This window comes from Momordica charantia (genome assembly GCF_013281855.1).
Source record: "Momordica charantia cultivar OHB3-1 chromosome 4 unlocalized genomic scaffold, Mcharantia_2.0 BLBB01000004.1, whole genome shotgun sequence".
Lineage (NCBI taxonomy): Eukaryota > Viridiplantae > Streptophyta > Magnoliopsida > Cucurbitales > Cucurbitaceae > Momordica > Momordica charantia.
The window spans coordinates 2,303,400-2,320,851 of NW_028275162.1; the positions used below are offsets into that span (position 1 = coordinate 2,303,400).

General features: G+C 35.6%; 3 protein-coding genes across 18 annotated transcripts; 1 reads left to right on the top strand and 2 right to left on the bottom strand.

The window, feature by feature from the left end:
- Nucleotides 1-550: 550 nt before the first annotated feature.
- LOC111007617 (uncharacterized) lies at nt 551-4,609 on the bottom strand. 2 transcript variants are annotated; one of them, XM_022280034.2, is made up of 5 exons: nt 4,329-4,609; nt 2,927-4,056; nt 2,732-2,804; nt 1,370-1,530; nt 551-708 (listed from the first exon to the last, which is right to left on the bottom strand). In XM_022280034.2, exons 1-4 carry the CDS (start codon nt 4,428-4,430, stop codon nt 1,390-1,392), a joined length of 1,446 nt encoding a protein of 481 aa, XP_022135726.1. In that variant the 5' UTR covers nt 4,431-4,609; the 3' UTR covers nt 551-708; nt 1,370-1,389. The 2 variants fall into 2 exon arrangements, with proteins under 2 accessions (XP_022135726.1, XP_022135725.1); XM_022280033.2 differs by having other exon boundaries at nt 551-1,530.
- A 2,102-nt stretch (nt 4,610-6,711) lies between these two features.
- Nucleotides 6,712-10,868, top strand: LOC111007791 (ankyrin repeat domain-containing protein 2B). 2 transcript variants are annotated; one of them, XM_088122886.1, is made up of 9 exons: nt 6,712-6,857; nt 7,072-7,113; nt 7,510-7,649; nt 7,818-8,024; nt 8,154-8,302; nt 8,394-8,562; nt 9,398-9,490; nt 10,087-10,174; nt 10,260-10,399. In XM_088122886.1, exons 2-8 carry the CDS (start codon nt 7,080-7,082, stop codon nt 10,132-10,134), a joined length of 840 nt encoding a protein of 279 aa, XP_087979012.1. In that variant the 5' UTR covers nt 6,712-6,857; nt 7,072-7,079; the 3' UTR covers nt 10,135-10,174; nt 10,260-10,399. The 2 variants fall into 2 exon arrangements, with proteins under 2 accessions (XP_087979012.1, XP_022135966.1); XM_022280274.2 differs by lacking the exon at nt 10,087-10,174 and adding an exon at nt 10,494-10,868 and having other exon boundaries at nt 6,714-6,857.
- A 1,359-nt stretch (nt 10,869-12,227) lies between these two features.
- On the bottom strand, nt 12,228-16,544 carry LOC111007915 (histone deacetylase 19). Of its 14 annotated transcripts, none has more exons than XM_088122880.1 (8): nt 16,413-16,544; nt 16,094-16,157; nt 15,937-16,008; nt 15,118-15,662; nt 14,177-14,617; nt 13,630-13,860; nt 13,281-13,375; nt 12,766-13,203 (listed from the first exon to the last, which is right to left on the bottom strand). In XM_088122880.1, exons 4-8 carry the CDS (start codon nt 15,643-15,645, stop codon nt 13,035-13,037), a joined length of 1,464 nt encoding a protein of 487 aa, XP_087979006.1. In that variant the 5' UTR covers nt 15,646-15,662; nt 15,937-16,008; nt 16,094-16,157; nt 16,413-16,544; the 3' UTR covers nt 12,766-13,034. The 14 variants fall into 14 exon arrangements, 13 of the variants coding, with proteins under 13 accessions (XP_022136152.1, XP_087979010.1, XP_087979008.1 ...); XM_088122878.1 differs by having other exon boundaries at nt 15,937-16,017; XM_088122879.1 differs by lacking the exon at nt 16,413-16,544 and adding an exon at nt 16,242-16,355.
- Between the last annotated feature and the right edge of the window lie 908 nt (nt 16,545-17,452).

The following is a 17,452-nucleotide window of genomic DNA, read 5'->3' on the forward strand; positions in this document are numbered from 1 at the left end:
CAACAAGAATCGGGAAGTATTATTCTTTTAAATTTGACTGAAACTTAAAATTTGTTTTATGAAGTATAAATTAAATAGATAAATTATCAGTAAATAAACATGACTTTTTGTTTTTTCGGACAGCAAATGAACATGGATTTTAAGAAGAGAACTATAAATAAAATTGATGCCAAATGTAGCCAAGTGTTTCGTTTCCAAAAATTTTATACACTAATTTTCTGAAATTTCTAACTAAACTAAATATTGTAAAAAAAAAAATTCCAATAAAACAAATATACTTTCACAAGAAAATATGTACTTTACAAGAAAATATACTTTACGATTACATAATATTATGATATTGGCTCTCTGCAATGTGAAATCAAAAGTTTAATGAACAACAATTTCTTCAACTATTTGAGGAATTAGCATTGTTATCTAACTCCTCCTGATGGGTGTTGATTTTGTAAGATTTTTGTAATCGTCTTATTTATATGGGCTTTGTATATTCTTTCATTTTCCTCTCAATGAAAGTGCGGTTTCTTATAAATAAAATAAAATGAAACAAAACTATTCGACAAATTTGGAAACAGCATGAATTAAGAAATCTACATTTACATCAATGCAATTTGTTACAACATTACTTACAAAAAAAACTACCGCCATCGAACAAGCCTCTACTCCGACGTGCTTTTCCTCCATGAAAGGGCTGCCAACAATGGCTTTGCACTGTCAAAACCAACCTTCGTTAGCAGGCCAAAATGGAGAACTTCACCAACCAATTTTACAGGAACTGCATGAACGTGGACAAATTTTGGCATTCCCCAGAGTTCTTCCATCAAGATCTCCCAAAAAAACTAAGGCTGAACTAATGGAGATCTGTAAAGGGCAAAGGAAGGGGAAGAGAACTCTTTGGTGGAGGCAGAGGCAAAGATGAAGGAAAACTGCGGAAAATGGGAGGGAGAGAAGTCTAGGGCTAGGAAGAGGGAGAGAAAACCACGATGTAAAGCGAGGGCAGGGTGCAGCGCGTACGCAGAGCGCGCGATTGGAGGTGGGAGAGGGACACTGGACAGAAGTCTTGGGCTTCTTTTAGTTATATAATCGATCAACTCGATTTATGGTTTGATTTTGTCCAGGCCAGACCGAGCCAACCGACAATAATTGATGTTTCTACAAGGGAAAAAAAACTGCCACCAACTCTGAGCCCAAACTGAACTGGCTGTCTGACATTGGTTTGGTTCGGTTTTTGGTTTTAACTAGGACCCCTACATTGAGGCATGTGTTCATACTGAACTTTAAGCACGCAAAATAATAGAGACCCACCAATTACGAACCTACAAGAGATTAGCAAAACATAAATTAACTCGTCTATTGACATAATGGAAGTTACCTTTTTGTAATCTATCAAGACTATTTGGCTATAATATTTCTCCATTTATCTTTCAGATCAACTGGAGTACGAGTATCATCAAATACATGACGACCGAATTCCAAAATCTTCCTCCAAGGAAGATTTTTATTTGCTGTAGTAGAGAATTTCTGAACTCCTTCCTGAAAGATAATTTTACTTAGCACAGGAAGAATCAGACAATAATTTTCAAAAAAAGTAGTATTGGTTCATTTCTTGTCATGAACAATATATGGTATCATTCAGCTCCATCACACAGGACAAACCGATTGCACACAACATACATTCCTTAGGACTTAGCAAGGTATGAAATGGGACAAAATGCATAAACGATTGTATCTTGAAGGGAAATTTGGAAAAGAGTTCACAGATGTCAGTAAATATAACACATGCTTTGAATGCCAACTAAAAATGAAGCATCGTGAACCAGAGTATTCTTTAAGTTGATGCAACACAACGGATTGTTCAATTTTAAAAAAATGTAAGAGAGATCTCAAGAAAACTTTTCCACATAGTATATAATTTCAACCAGCTTTGCTAACACTCTGATAGGCCCCAGATTACTAAAGTATATCAACGTAAGCGGGTCAAAAAAAGGGAGTCAGCGTGAACGATTCATTACACATTTACAGGTGGGCCTAGGGAATATTTGTTAGTTATGTGTGGCCCGGTAAGGTATATCTGGAGGGAGGGGTAGCTAGTGTGGGGATCTCTGGTTTTTACTGTGGTTTGTATTCTCTGTTGAGAACTTGGGAGAGGAAGGGAGCTCTCTAATCTCCCTTGACTTGTCTGATAAATAAAATTGAGGCCTAGGCCTAACACACTCAAAGGAGAACTTAGTATTCCATCCTAATAACCATGCCGGTGCATTCAAATATAACCATATCCATTATGATTCATGAAGGCATTATCTGGAACCTATACAAATTTAGACAGTGAAGCCTCAATTATCTTTTGGCCAAGTGATAGAGTTTTTTATAATCTCCCTTTTCGTAATAATTCACACCATCACTGAAATATCTATTTCCTAAATTTTTAAATATATATACACACAACTTTAACTAGTTTACACACGCACCTATGACGTGCAAGACTCGTATGTTTTATTGAGATTTCAATATTAAGCAAATTGTGGTAGTTACTAAAGACTGCTGTGTTTCTTCCATAGTTTCATTTTTTCCCGTTAGGCATGAACTAATTGTTTGGGATGTCTAGAGTGAGATAAAAAGGAAACAATTTGATCACAGAAAGGAATAGAGATCAGTTGATTCTATTGTGGAAGAAGAAATCTGGTGATAACCAAAGATGCTAAAGGCCAAAATATCTTAATTGATCAATTTGTACCTTCAACATTTCCTCCTCTTCAGTAGACCAAAACAATCTCTTCCGCTTGCCGCCATTAGAATCCAACTTTTTACTGCAAAGCAGGAAACAATTGTTATTTGCAATTACTCTTCTTGATCAGACATTGCTGAAAATTGACAAGGTACTGCAATCCAGTAATATAGAAATTGAATGATCGCCTACAGTGGGACTTACAACTGGTTGGGAGATACTGGTTGCAGCTTTAAATTTCTGGGCACAGAAACTTTCTCAATTTTGGTTACATGATTTTTCCCAGGTTCTGGAGTTCGAATCCGAGTTGACTTTCTAGGAGAACTAAAATTCTGTAGGTCTATTCTCCTATTTGCTTTAGTTTTAAAGCGCTTTTTCTTCACAATTGTTTCATTCTTCAAATCACCATTTCCAGACCCAACATTGATATTTTCAAGCATCCCTTCTTTGTCAAGCTGGATTTGTTCTCCACCATCACCATTGTCTTGAGGTTCTCGTTCAACCCCATGATCAACGACATCTACAGCAGTCTCTTCCTCGTCATTATGTGCATTTGAAGTCTCTGGTTGACCTCGATCCTTCACAATCCCTTCATTCTGAATGTCATCTGTCAACCTTAAGGTTTCTTCTTCCATCATTTTCCCATCGTCTTTATCTTCCAAACTTTCAACCAGATGAGTTCCAGATGCATCAGCCTCACGAGTTTCCTCTTCGTTCATAGAATCCTCAAGAGGCTGAATTTCAGGAGTTGAATTTATGCTGTTGCTAACATTAGACACAATAGGATTGTCGTGATTTTCAGCGTTAACCCCCACCGTCGATCGAGCATCTCCTGCTGTTTTCTCATGGTCCTCCCCTTCATTACTTTGATTTCGCTCCACCTGCACAGCCTGATCTCCCAGACTCTCACTGCCCAGATGACTCTCATGATCCGGCAGATTCACATCCACTCCACAAGTAGATGCTTTCTTCTTAGCTGCCTCTCCTATCTGCGGCGAATTGCCACCACTAACCATCCTGGTGTCAATAAAATCAGACAAAGCTTTCTTTGCCACCATAGCCTTTCTCCTCAACTCATTCGCCCGTACCAGAGCTTTCTTATAGGAACAATAAGGACAGTAGAAGCGCCCCTCTTCGTCGAACGTCGGTTCACACGACATACAGTACTCATGAAGAGCAATTGGACAGCCAATTTCAGTACACACCAATAAGCCTCCGCTCTCATCACATCTAATACAAGTGTCCTTCCGAAAGCAATCTACCTCGTTTGACACATCCTGCGTCTCATTCGCTGATGCCTCATTCAGAATGTTATCTTCTGCATTGGGCGCGTCCTGACCAGATACAGATTCATCATTTTCACAGCAAATAAACTATGAGCAAACAGTCTCTTATCTTTCTTCGAATTATTCAAAAATCGCATTTCGAATTCATACTAAATATTAGGTCAATCAACATTTTCTCAGCAAAACCCACGCAAGTAAAAACAGAGAGCAGTTTGAGCCGCGAAGAACGAGAGAACAATGAGACGACTGACTTGTTTGAGAGAGAAACAAAAGGGAAAAGAGCTCCGTTGCTGTGTAAAGAAAGTGAAGTGAATACGAACCCGGTCGGTGACGGAGGGAGACGCCGTAGACGACGGAGTAGAAGCGGCGGAGGAACGCCGGGAAGGCTTCGACCTTCCGCCGCGGCGATTCTTCGTCCTCATCTTCTTCCCGCGAACCCTAACCTTACAGAAAAATCTCAGACCTTTTTTTCCTTTCTTTCTTTGATTTTCACTTCCAAGAAGAAGAAGAACGATTTCGTTTTCCCTCGAAATTTTTGTTCTCCAGAGGGAAAAAAAAATAGGTGAAATCTCGAGATTCAAATACAAATTTTTTAGATCAAATTGTGATTTTTTTTTCCTTTTTTTTTTCTTTCAATTCTTGTGGTGAGGTCATTTTCATTCTCGAATTTTAATTAATCAAAACATACAAATAAATGTTGCAATCTTTTTTTCACCTGTTCTCTATATATTTATCTCTTCATTGATGCTCTCTTTGGTCTCGGATTTTGAAGGAATTCAAAATCACAACGGATTTCAATTGATAGCACATGATTTTGAATAATATATTTCAAATCCTATTTTTATTTTAAAAAAATTCCAGATCAAAATGGTCTAATTTGGAAGGATTTGATAGTCTTTCGAAATAAATTATCTATTTAACCTCGTCATATTTTAATTTCTAATTAGTAAATTTAGAATATTCTATTTTATTTTCAGTGAACATTCAAACAAATAAATCTAATTTAATTTGTTTCAGATCATTATCGTTTCAAATAAGATAAAGAATTTAAAATTATTGCTCCGACTTCAAATCACGAAATTTAAAATTATTTCAACTTTTTGATGCCAAACAGATGGTAAAATGGCTAAACTTACGAAAAAAAAAAAAATATTAACATATTATACTTTCTTCACTAAATTTTTTGAAATATAACTATAAATTTGATGGAAATGATTTCTATTGTTTATAAAAATCGTGCTAAAATTTTGCAATAAGAAACCAAATTGATCGCTCTTTACAAGTATGGAAACCTAAATGAATTTTTTAAAATTACAACTATTAGAATAAATATTTTTAAAGAATATGAATCAAAATAAAGTAAAATCAAATATACATTAACCAAAATAAACAAGTTACAAATACAAGCATCCAAATAATATTCAAAAAATATATAATCAATAAATACCCGAATTATTACAACAAACAAACAAAAAAAGTAAAGTTTACGACATTTACTAATTCAAACGAAAATCAAAATTAAACCGATTAAAATACACGGTTTCAACTCTTCAATAAATCTCTCGAAATTTAAGTAAAAATAAATAAATAAATCTCTCGAAATTTATTAATTTAGACAAAATTCTAATAAGAAAAAAAAAGGTTGTACTAAAAAAGGGGGTTAAACCGAGTGGTTCTATTACATGTTTTAGAGCAAATGACAAGCTGACACAATGTAGATGAACAATGAGATTAAATCCAAATTAAAAAAAAGGTAGTTGTATGAAATTACGACTTTGACCTTTTTAGTACGATAAATGTGAGGTATTGGCCAACACGACATAGTTCAGTGGTTAAGGCACCTTACTATTTATCTTGAGGTCGGAAGTTCGATCCAATGTGTTCATATTTGTTGTAGTTTAAAATATGTATATAATAATAACTATAGTTTAAAATATGTATATAATAATAACTAAATAAACAAATGTGGAGTGTTTAGATTTAGAACTATAGTATATATCATTTATCAACCATCAAACGTCAACTGTGTAACCAAAATTCGAATGGTGTTTTTTATTTAGTTTTTAACACTGACATTGGGATAAATTGCATGTGTGACTTATGTAGTTGGTGATTACATCAATTCAACTCATATTTTATTTAATAGATACATCACATCAATTATTTATTGGGATGATAATGACGGGTGTGAAATAGGACAACATCCATTAGGACGCTTATTATGTCAAATGATCTTCCAATAAATAAAAGGTACTAACATAACTTCGATTTCTAGTGCTCTCCTCATATAAAATTTGTAATTCCCCATAAAAAAGGTATGCAATCTTTTGCATTCAAACTAAGTCGGCTTCAGATAAGATCACACTAAGTTATAACTTAATTTTCGTAGTATATGTGATCGAGTATTATACCAGTACGAATTACAGGTACCAACAAATCATACGTTATAATCCACGTAAAATAACTGGATAACAGGTCACCTCGTCTAGAGAACACGCATCAACAGGTTCTTAAAAAGTTGACATCGTATGAATATCAAATAAATTACAAAATTTATTGGACATTTTTTCTAAATTAATGAGATTAAACATAAATAGTTATTAAAATTTCTTATTAATATTTGATAATTATTTAGTAACGAAATTCCAAATTTGCCCCTCTCCAGTGGCGGTGCCACGGTGGCCGCACCGCAGCACACAAAATACAAAAAAAAAAAAAACAGAAATTAGGGTTTATAACACATAGAAATGAATTAGCAAAAACAATTGAAAGTTGTCAGAGAATCAGGTCGTACGAAGCTTGCTCTCTCGCTCTTGTTCTTCGCTCGAATCTTCGCGCGCCACGATCAGGTCTCAATTCTCAATCTCGACTTCTAATCGGTCTTTAATTTGTTTGATTATATTGTATTTGGAGTTGATTATCGGATTTATGTATTTGGGTCCTCACTTCCTTCCGGCGGTGGGACGTTGATTATCGGATACTGCGTTTGATCGTTTTATATTACATTGTGGAACGTGGGTTCAGAAGTGAATTTGATGTTCGTTTTTCCTGATTTGCATGCAGTTGTTCTCATGGCTTCGAATAGTAACAAGGATCTTCTTTCTGGTAAGCAGCTAAATTATGGGGCCGCAGTGTGTCATAGCCATATACTCCGTGTCTATACGTTGGTAGTAGTGTGCAATTAAAGCAATTAGAAATTGGGTCGTGTTTACAGTATAATCCATATATATATATATTGAAGTTTATGGGCTTGCCTACTATAATCCTACTGCTTTGAAAAGCTTGTTAGGTTCAACTTGATTCATAAATTACACTCGAATTTACGTTTTTCTTCGGTATTTCGAGGATAACATGGCGATGTAAGAGCAAAATTCTAGAGAAGGATTTCTTTTTCCATCGATAATATCCCCATCTCCATTTCTTCTCCTAGTTTCATCTTTCTGAATGATTTGAAGTTGGAATATGCGTTACTCTCTCCAATGTAACTTCGTCTTTTTACAGGTTCTTCAGACAGCAAAAACGCTAAACCCGAAACATCCTCCTCGGAGCAACAGGCAGCACGCCAAAGAGTCAGCTCTATATTTGAAGACATACCTCAGGACAATCCGTTTGATTTCTCATCCATGACTGACATTCTTAATGTAGATGATTACTCTTGAACTATTTTTTAGTTTTTTTTTTCTTTTTTAAGCAGTAGATTTGCTCTTTCAAGCTTTATTTTTTGGGCTTAATCTTCGGATTGAACTTTTATTTTATTATTATTAAACCTTGTTTGTTGCACACTGAAGTTTAATTTATGATACATGTAGGATCCTAGCATCAAAGAATTAGCTGAACAGATAGCAAAAGATCCTTCATTTAACCAGATGGCTGAGCAGCTTCAACAATTTCAGAGTCCACCAGCTCAAGAAGGAATCCAGTTCAATCCTGAGCAATACTTTTCCACCATGCAACAAGTCATGCAGAATCCTCAATTTATGTCTATGGCAGAGCGTCTTGGTAGCACATTAATGCAGGTATTTAATCTCTTTTTAGTTGATTGAAAGTTTGAAACTACTGCTTGTTGATTGATTGACTATTTATTCTGATTATACTTTTGTTGTAGAGATAAAAGTTAACTGCAAATTGCTCGATTTTGTTCACAGGATCCATCTATGTCTCGCATGTTTGAGAGTTTTTCTAATCCATCGGACAGTGATCAGCTTGAGGAGCGAATGGCACAGATTAAAGAGGATCCTTCGTTGAAGCCTATATTGGAAGAGATAGAGACCGGTGGTCTACCTTCCATGATGAAGTTGGGAAAATTCCGAAGCACTGGATTTTCTTCATCTTATTCAATTCACCTAATTATGTTCTTGCTGAAACAAAAATTTCCTTGTCCTTAGGTACTGGAATGATAAAGAAGTCTTACAAAAGTTAGGGAAAGCAATGGGTCTTCCACTTCCAGCTGAGGCAGCTTCATCTACGGACAACGCTGGGGTAGATGATTCTGAAGAAGTGGATAATGAGGATGAGTCGGTTGTTCATCATACTGCTAGTACTGGTGATGTCGAGGTACACTACAATTGTTTTTTTTGTTTTGCACATGCTGCATGGCCGTTATAGCTCATGCCAGTTGCTATTATATATATTTTCCAATTCTTGTGTAGTTGTGTAGGTGAGAACGTTTATGTGATGCTATACTCAAGTCATTTGTTTTACATTTTAGTGAATAAGATGAGGAAATTTTCAAGATCAATATAAGTTCAGTTGTTCCCAATTGCTTATTGTCATATATCTATCTCTCAGTTGTATTGACCTCTTTGCTGGACCTGGACCATTCAATTTATGGTCGTCCCAGGTTTACTTATTCTTTTGAGATAAGATTTTGTTTTGTAACGTGAGAACATTTCATTGTTTCACTGTATTGTCTTCTGTAAAATTTTTATTTAATCTACTTGTTCATGTTTTACCCATGAACAAATGATATTTTCATTAAAAGAATAGCATCTTTTAGTGTATAATAGGATCCTTCCTTGTATACTATGGACATATTTTACTTCATATACTCATCACAAAGGCTTCCCTCTCTTTCCTATTACAAGGCTTTTGGGATTTCTTCTCTGATCGATAGTTAATAATGTACTTTGTATATCGAAATATCTTCTATATGTGCTTTCATTTGTAGTAGCATAATCTATGCTTTGCATCTTTCATTTTTTGAAGTATCTCTTATTACTTCATGTCATCATGTTCGTTTTCCCCCCATAAAATTGAGTCATGTAACTTGGGCATCAGCTAATCTGCACCTTATGATTGGAAAAGCTCACAACCCTTCATTTGTTTATTCTCATGTAAAGAAACTTGTTAGTCTGAGGAACAACCTAATCTTCGTCGCCTTGTTAACTAGGGTTTAAAAAAGGCACTTTCATCTGGTGCTGACAAGGATGAAGTAGATTCAGAAGGGAGGACCGCGTTGCATTTTGCTAGCGGATATGGTGAGGTATGAATAATGTATCTTAGCTTTAAGCTGACTTTGTGTAATTTTTGTTAGGATCCCATTTTTCGTTCAATTGCTGATATATGTGAATAACACGAGGCATTTCTTCCATGTATTACTAAAGAAAAGTCCCACAGAAGAGATCCATTCTCTCTGGGAAAACTGGCAAATAATTTACGATTTCTAGAAATAGGAAAAAAATTTATCAGAAATTAAGAGTCGTTGACTACTAAAAATTGGATTTCATACCCGCAATTATATATTGTGAGGGACTTTAACAGGGTGCTCATAAAGTTGAATTCAAATGATTGTCTATAATCATAGCTTTGGACTATCCTTTTTTGTTCCTTGTAGTTAGAATGAGAACGCGTGCTATGCTATTATAGAGGATACTTATAGTTCCTTGGTGCTGGTTTTTCCTCATTGATTTAAGGTGTTATGAGCTAGGTGATATAGAACACGTTCGTATCTTGTTAAAAAAAACACGTAAAGTATTGTATAATTTATTTGTGCTCTGTTCATTATTTCGTTACATATACAAAATAAGGTTAAAGAAGCCAGTCTCAGAACCAGATTACTGTATTCAAAATATTTTGTAGGCAGCTGCAGTATCTGAATGCTTGTCACAGTTTAGTTCAAACTTTTAAGTGAGAATCACTGGGACCTAGGCTGACCTTCACAGAGAAAGTACTGTACAAGTTTTTATTTGGAATCAGTCTAGTTGTTGGGTATTCCTTTTGAAGCTAAGATGAGCCCAAATTTTTTTCCTCAGGTTGAATGTGCTCAAATCCTCCTCGAGGCTGGAGCAAAAGTGGATGCTTTGGACAAGAATAAAAACACTGCCCTTCACTATGCAGCCGGTTACGGCAGAAAGGACTGTGTGGCCCTACTCCTGGAAAATGGCGCTGCTGTGTAAGCTAGCTAAACTTCTCATTGTTCAGTAATGTCCCAACTTCAATTGCTCTCAATACACTCATCTGTTCCCCCACCCCTTATCTCTTTGCAGTACTCTCACAAACATGGATGGAAAGACACCAATCGACGTCGCCAAGCTAAACAACCAGAACGAGGTGCTGAAGTTGCTCGAAAAGGACGCTTTCCTGTAACTATGAACTCGGCGACACTTATGTGCAAGTTATTGCATCTTCTTGGTACGCAGTGACTTGATATGTAAGAACAGTTTCCTTTCCATTTGGTTCAAGTTCAAGTATATTTTTAGGACTGGTGTTGTCTTCGTTTTTGGTGTCCATGGCTTTGTCACAATAATTTTGTAGTTTCAACTGATTACATATACAGCCCTATTTGTACATTTGGTTTCGCCCTTTACTACATGTGGTTTATTTGTGTTGTAAATTATGTCAAGAATGGGTATTGCTGAGAATTCCATCTCTCTTAGAATAGAAACTCCAGGGATATGAACTATGCTTATACTGCGATTTCTCAGCGCAATTTCTACCAAATAAGTTAAAACAATGAAAATTGTAGCATCGACTACTTTTGGAATGGTAGTAGATGCTTTATTAGACACAGATTTATTTTCATATTTTCTAGTGTTTTCCAAAGTTCATTTAATATGAAACTTTTTTTATGTAAAAAACATTTTTAATGAATTTTTAGAAGGCATATCATTATTCTTTTAGGCTATCAATTCTGTATACCTCTACAGATCTTGGTAGAAAACTTGGGAATTTAGACTTGGATGTTACTACCTGAGATCTGAAAAGTATTTATGTACCTCAGTCTTGATCAAAATTTATGGCGAGTCTGAGGGTAATTAAGTACTTTTACACTTTTATGACCATAATAAAATATTGCTCAATATAAGAAAAGCGTTCTCTATATGCAAACATGAACATGGCCGGTGGGAAATGGGGCTCCTCTAGGTCGGTGGGAAATCTAGTTAAATGGTCTTGGACAGCTCTTCCTCCTAAGAAGGGAGGTCTTGGGGTGGGTCGTTGGATCTTCGAAATAAAGCCCTTTTAATGAAGTGACTGTGGAGGTTTGTTTTGGAAGGTAAAAGCCTGTGGAGAAGGGGTGATTGCAGAGAAATAAAGCCCTTTTATCAACAAAATCAGCCCCCTTCACCAAAAATGTCAACCTCCACCGCAGATTTGGAATTTCAGGGTCCCTAAAAAAGTGAAGTTTTTTCTATGGTCCGTCTTCTACAGAAGCATTAACACCCACTTGGACCAACTTGGACCATCTCTCCTTCAGTTTGCTTGCTATGTTTGAGGGATTCGGAATCGATAGATCATATGTTTTTCCATTGCCAATTCGTTTTGAGAGTGTGGTTTTTTTTTTTGCTTCGCTGCTGGATTTGGCTTTTTGCCTCCCTAAAACGATAGACGATTTTGTTATAGAAGGGTTCGGGGGCTATGCTCTCAAAGGAAAATCTAGCAGTATCCTTTGGAACTGTGCTGCTAGAGCCTTACTTTGACTTCTTTAGAAGGAAAGAAATAGTAGACTTTTTGAAGATAATAAGAAGTCCTCAGTGGATTCTTTTTGTGTGAATATTCAGCATAAGGCTTCTTGGCAGGCTACTACCCACAAGAAGGTTTTTTGTAATTAGTCTTTAAATGATTATACGAGTTGCTATTGTTTAGTTTCGTGGGGAGAGTTTTCTCAACCCTCTGCCTTTGGGCTATCTTTGTTTTTTTTTTTTTTGAATTGAAATATATTCTCTGTTTCTTATCAAGAAAAAAAAAACATGAACATGGCTCACTAGCAAGGGCAAATGATATCACTGAAATTAGGTTATGATATCACTGAAATTAGGTTTTGACAAAGTTTGTGATGAGTTCTGTCTATCCCTTTTCCTTTTCTATCCCTTCCTATTCCTATTTTGTAGTTTTCCTCAGAGAAAAAATCAAAAGATGAGTCCAATGTGTTTGTTTTCTCGGAGGACAATTATCAACATAGCTCTTTCATCCTCAATGGCCTACGGTATCCACAGCTTCATCATCTATACATTCTCACTCATCCATGTCACAGCTCCAAAATTCTGGCACACCCCAAAAATGACCAATTTCTGGCTCATCCATTGCTAGGAATACATTAGATTCTTGGCCTCGATCATTGTTCCTCATTCAACCTTCAGACCGTGTTCATCCATCATCGAACTCATATCAAGAGCCTGCAATTATCATTGTCAAACAAATTGTTTCGAACTTGCCACGTGTAAGAGATGTGATCAGTACAAGCTTGACCTTCACCTGTTTGCATGAGGCTTCAGCTGCTGCTCTTTCAAGACCTTTAGTTTCAGCAACATCTTCCTGGTTTATAAAAAAAAAAAAAAGTGTATGTTCACACAAAAGAGTGAAAAAGTATACCCGAGAGCGAACTATGCAATTTTGCTGCCTCCCTTTCATCATTGCATATGATCTACCTTACTAATTTAACTTGTGCAAACTTCGACTAATCTTATAGGACGATTGTTTAACTTTACTATATTCAATATCTAAGGAAATTTGTAGGCTATTAAATCTTAGATAGGTGGTCACTAGGTTTGAAACCATTGTTTTACTTTTTTAATCGGTCCGATGACGTCCTAACTAACAGTAATCAAAAGATCTGAATGCGGTCTTCTTTTACCACCATATGCAACTTTCATGCAGGTTAACCTTAATTTAAAAGAAAAAAGAAAAAAGAAGTGGTTCTCAACAGAACATAATTTAAAACCATAAATTTCACATTTCACCCGGCTTGTCAACGGCTTTCTGCATAAAGAGAATCACATAAGTTGCAAATACTTAAACAATCGCTTCCAAAAGACTTGGAAAGTTTGAGAAAATACCCCTCACAATCAATTTCCATGTCGGAATCTCGATCGCATCTCTCATCTTCGATATCCTCATCTGCCTGAGCTTCATAGAATTCAACCACAAACACCTTTAAAATTCCACAAAATGTATTTGAAAGGCAAAAGTTGACATTCACTTTTGCCACAGAGTGGCAAATAAGTGAAATAACAAGCAAACAAGAAAATTTTATGCATGCACTGGCACTGCAAATAAACTTGGAAGATTCATTTTTGTCCAGCACTTGATTAGTTCATGGAGGAGTTGAAAAATAAATCACAAATCTAGTCAGACAAAGGCCAACTCCATGAAACTGAAAATTGGTGAAAGGGTATCAGAAATTACCTCTGGTAGTTCAGTATCAGGAGGTCTTTCTTGAAACTGAACACTGGGAGCATGTTGAAGCTTTGAAAGATAACCAAGAAGATTTGCTCTTATATCTTCTAATATTACTCGTGAATTTTTGTTTTCCATATTACTAGGAGCAACATGCAGGGTATACTCAGGTCCGAAATACTCATAGTACTCGTGCTGCGGCATTATGTTGTCAATTTCCATTCCAAGTGCAACTCCGGTCTGTTTTCCATGTGATTAATATAAAAAACCAACTATGGTTACAACTAATTACCAATAAAGAAAAATAGGCCGGGCCTAAAATGTCTAATGGGCTGTCTTGGCAATGAAAGTAAATTATTGAAGCAATCAAATGAGAAATAGCAGTACAACATGGTAAATAAACATTTTCCAGCATAAAACATCTAAAAGGGTCCGGAATGTGAATGAGTTTGTTTTTCCCTTGACCTTGAAGCAAATTAGGTATATTCACAAAAAACCTTACTAGTGCCAATTTATAATCATACCCAGTGAAAATATCAAATAAAAAATAATTTACCTCATAACACCAACATCGAGCAACATTTCGAATAGTATAGCCACCGCCACCGAGCAGTAAAAGAGGTACATTGAATGATCTCATATATTTGACACATTCAGCATGACCTTTGATTGAAAGATTGAAACATCCTAGCCTATCTCCGGATAAAGAGTCAGCACCACATTGAAGGACGACGGCACCGGGCTTAAACACTTCCATAACCTTCCCAATTATAGGTTTAAACAAAAATTGATAACTTTCATCGTCAATCCCGTCATCCAATGGAACATTTAGGGAATAGTACTTCCCTTTCCCATAACCAATATCGCGAATATCCCCAGTGCCAGGAAAGTAATCACCAAATTTGTGGAATGAAACAGTCATCACCCTGTCAGTGGTATAAAATGCCTCTTCTACACCATCTCCGTGATGAATATCAATATCGACATATAAAACACGCTGCACAGTAAAAACATTTAGGTTAAAGCTTGTTGAACACTTAAACATGAAAACTATGCCTGAGCAATATCAGTTCCAAAAGAAATCAAGGACTCACAACAACAACATACACAGCTATTATAAACCACGGACTGTTGATAAATAACAACCCCATTCATTCAACATTTGTCTCTCCTAATGCTTAATGATATGATAAATAAAAAAAATAAATAACAAAGCTATCACACAGAACACTGGATGAAGAAATGCTTGTTCAAGTACTCACTTGCACAAACCCATGAAATGCCAACATTTTTTAATCACTAAATCGAGCTCTCTAAGAAAAATAAAAGAATACAAAAGGACAAACAAAATACGAGCCTACAAAAACAGTAGCCCAAAAAAATGAGCTAACATAATGAAACAAGAAAGGGTTTGTATGAACCTTGAACAAACCTCATAAATCGTGAATAACAGTTATAAATAAAGAAATCAAAGTCGTGATTGGAATTCGAACAAACCTCATGCTGTTTAAGAAGCTCTAAAATAGCCAAGACAATATCATTGACATAGCAAAATCCGGAAGCCTCACACTTCTTAGCATGATGTAGGCCACCAGCCCAATTAACAGCAATGTCACATTGGTTGTGATTTAACTTCACAGCGCCACCAACCGAGCCACCAGCAGATGTTTGACAGAACGAGTAAAGACCATCAAACACAGGACAATCTTCACCGACATTAAAGCGCTTGAGCTGCCTCAGCTGATCCTGCTGCGTTTCGGGTGTAATACTTCTCAAGAATGCAACATAGTCATCAGCATGGAAACGGCAAAGATCCTTATCCTTGGCAGGAGTAGGTTTAAAGACCTGCATGTGCTGAAGTAATCCATAGTGAGCAAGAAGGGCATGGGTCATTCGGATCCGGTGCGGCTTCATCGCGTGACCCTGACCGTAATAGTAATTCCCGATTTCTGGATCATAGAAATAAGACACCTTCCTCTTCACCCCATCAGCCCCAGAAGGTAAAGAATTTCCCCCAGTGTCCATAGTATTTGCCCTATAGTCTGTCATGAGATTGTTCCAATAATCTTATCAAAAATTCCCCATCGTAATTTCAGCATTCAACAAGCATGCATACAAAGCATCCCTAGAGAAAAAGGAATTAAAACAGCAACGAAACTCTCGGATTCAAACATCCAATGATCCAAGCATGAACAAAATTTCAAACAACTCAAGTTTATCCTCTCATCTCATCATCTCCTCCTAATAATCGTTGACAACCCTCGAAAAACAGCCGGGAAAGAAAAAAACAACAAGAAATCAATTCGGATTATCTACCTAAATGATAGTTTCTTCGATCAAATCATACCAACAGACAGAACAGGGGCTTATACATTTACTGAACAATACCTGTACAAGCTTCAAAGCAAAACAAGAACAAAATCAAAGATTGAGACATGAATAGCAAACTCAATCAAATAGAAGCATGTCGTACTTGCTGTCGCCTGCCTGAAATATTTCCGATGAAGCAACTGGCCGGAAAATTGATGTCGAATATCCTGGAAAACAATGAAAAATATGGAATTAATCAGTTCAGATTCTATAGAACATCAACAAATAATGAAAAAACGAAAACCCAGAACCAGAAGGAGAAGGAGACTCTGGTAGAGCAATTAGTAAGCAGAAGCAGCAATGAAAAGAAAACTAGAAGAATGCGGAAGGTTGTCTTGTTGTACCTCAAGAAGTAGTAATAGACCATATAGTTTTCAAAATTACAATGGTTCTACCACAATATATATAGTGGGTTGAATTACCAGTTTTGCCCCTAACTTCTAGGATAAGTCAATTTAGATAACAATTCATCTCGGCATGGAGGGAAGCTCCGGCTATGCACTCTGCTGGGCTCGAACCAGGGGAGGTATCCCTATTTGACCACAAATCCATTGTGCCATCAATCGTGGGTAGTATTCTCTATGTCCCTTTATATTTTAAAATATTTATAATAGTTCATGAATTTTTAAGTTTGTATTTTAATATAAGTTTAACCTCTGTGACTCTATTATTTAAGAATTACGAGGTAGATTTTTTTTAGGTCAAAATATTATTTTGGTGTATGTACTTTCAGTTTTCATTTATCTAACTTTGGTTCTATTTTTTTCGTTTTAATTTTTATACTTCTAAGAAGTGATTATTTTATTTTTTATATATATTTTTATCACAATTTCAACACGATATTGCACTCAACGTATTTCTTGAAATCTAACCATGACTTTATATTAAAGGATTCTATTATGTGTATAATTTGTGTTAAAACTTTTGTAAATAGAGGCAAACTTTTAAACAGTACAATTATTAAAAATTTTTAAAAATATAAAAATTAAAATGAGTTAAATTTGAAAATACGGAACCCATATTGACAGTATAATATTCAAAATGAAGCAATCACAATAGTATTTTAACATTTTTACAATATTTATATATTTTAGGGCACATGTTCGAGTAAATGAGGTTTATGGAAATATGCCTATTAAGTACAAAACTTAAAGTTTATAAACTTATGGTAAATTTATTTAAATACAGTGATAAATAGATTCAGCCTGACAAAACTTTTATTTTTACTTTTACTTTTTTGGAACATGATTAGACGTAGGATAACTTACAAAGTTTCTTAAATATTATATATTGGCTTTCAGTATATTATCAAGATAAATTTAGAGAACCTTTGCAAATTAAAAAAAAAAAAGAAAAAGAAAAATAGAGCCCATGGGCTCACTTTTCATCACCGAGTCTCAGTCCACAAATTTCCGAGAGAAAATGATGGACCCACGGGCCCAATCTAGAACAATGTAGTAGT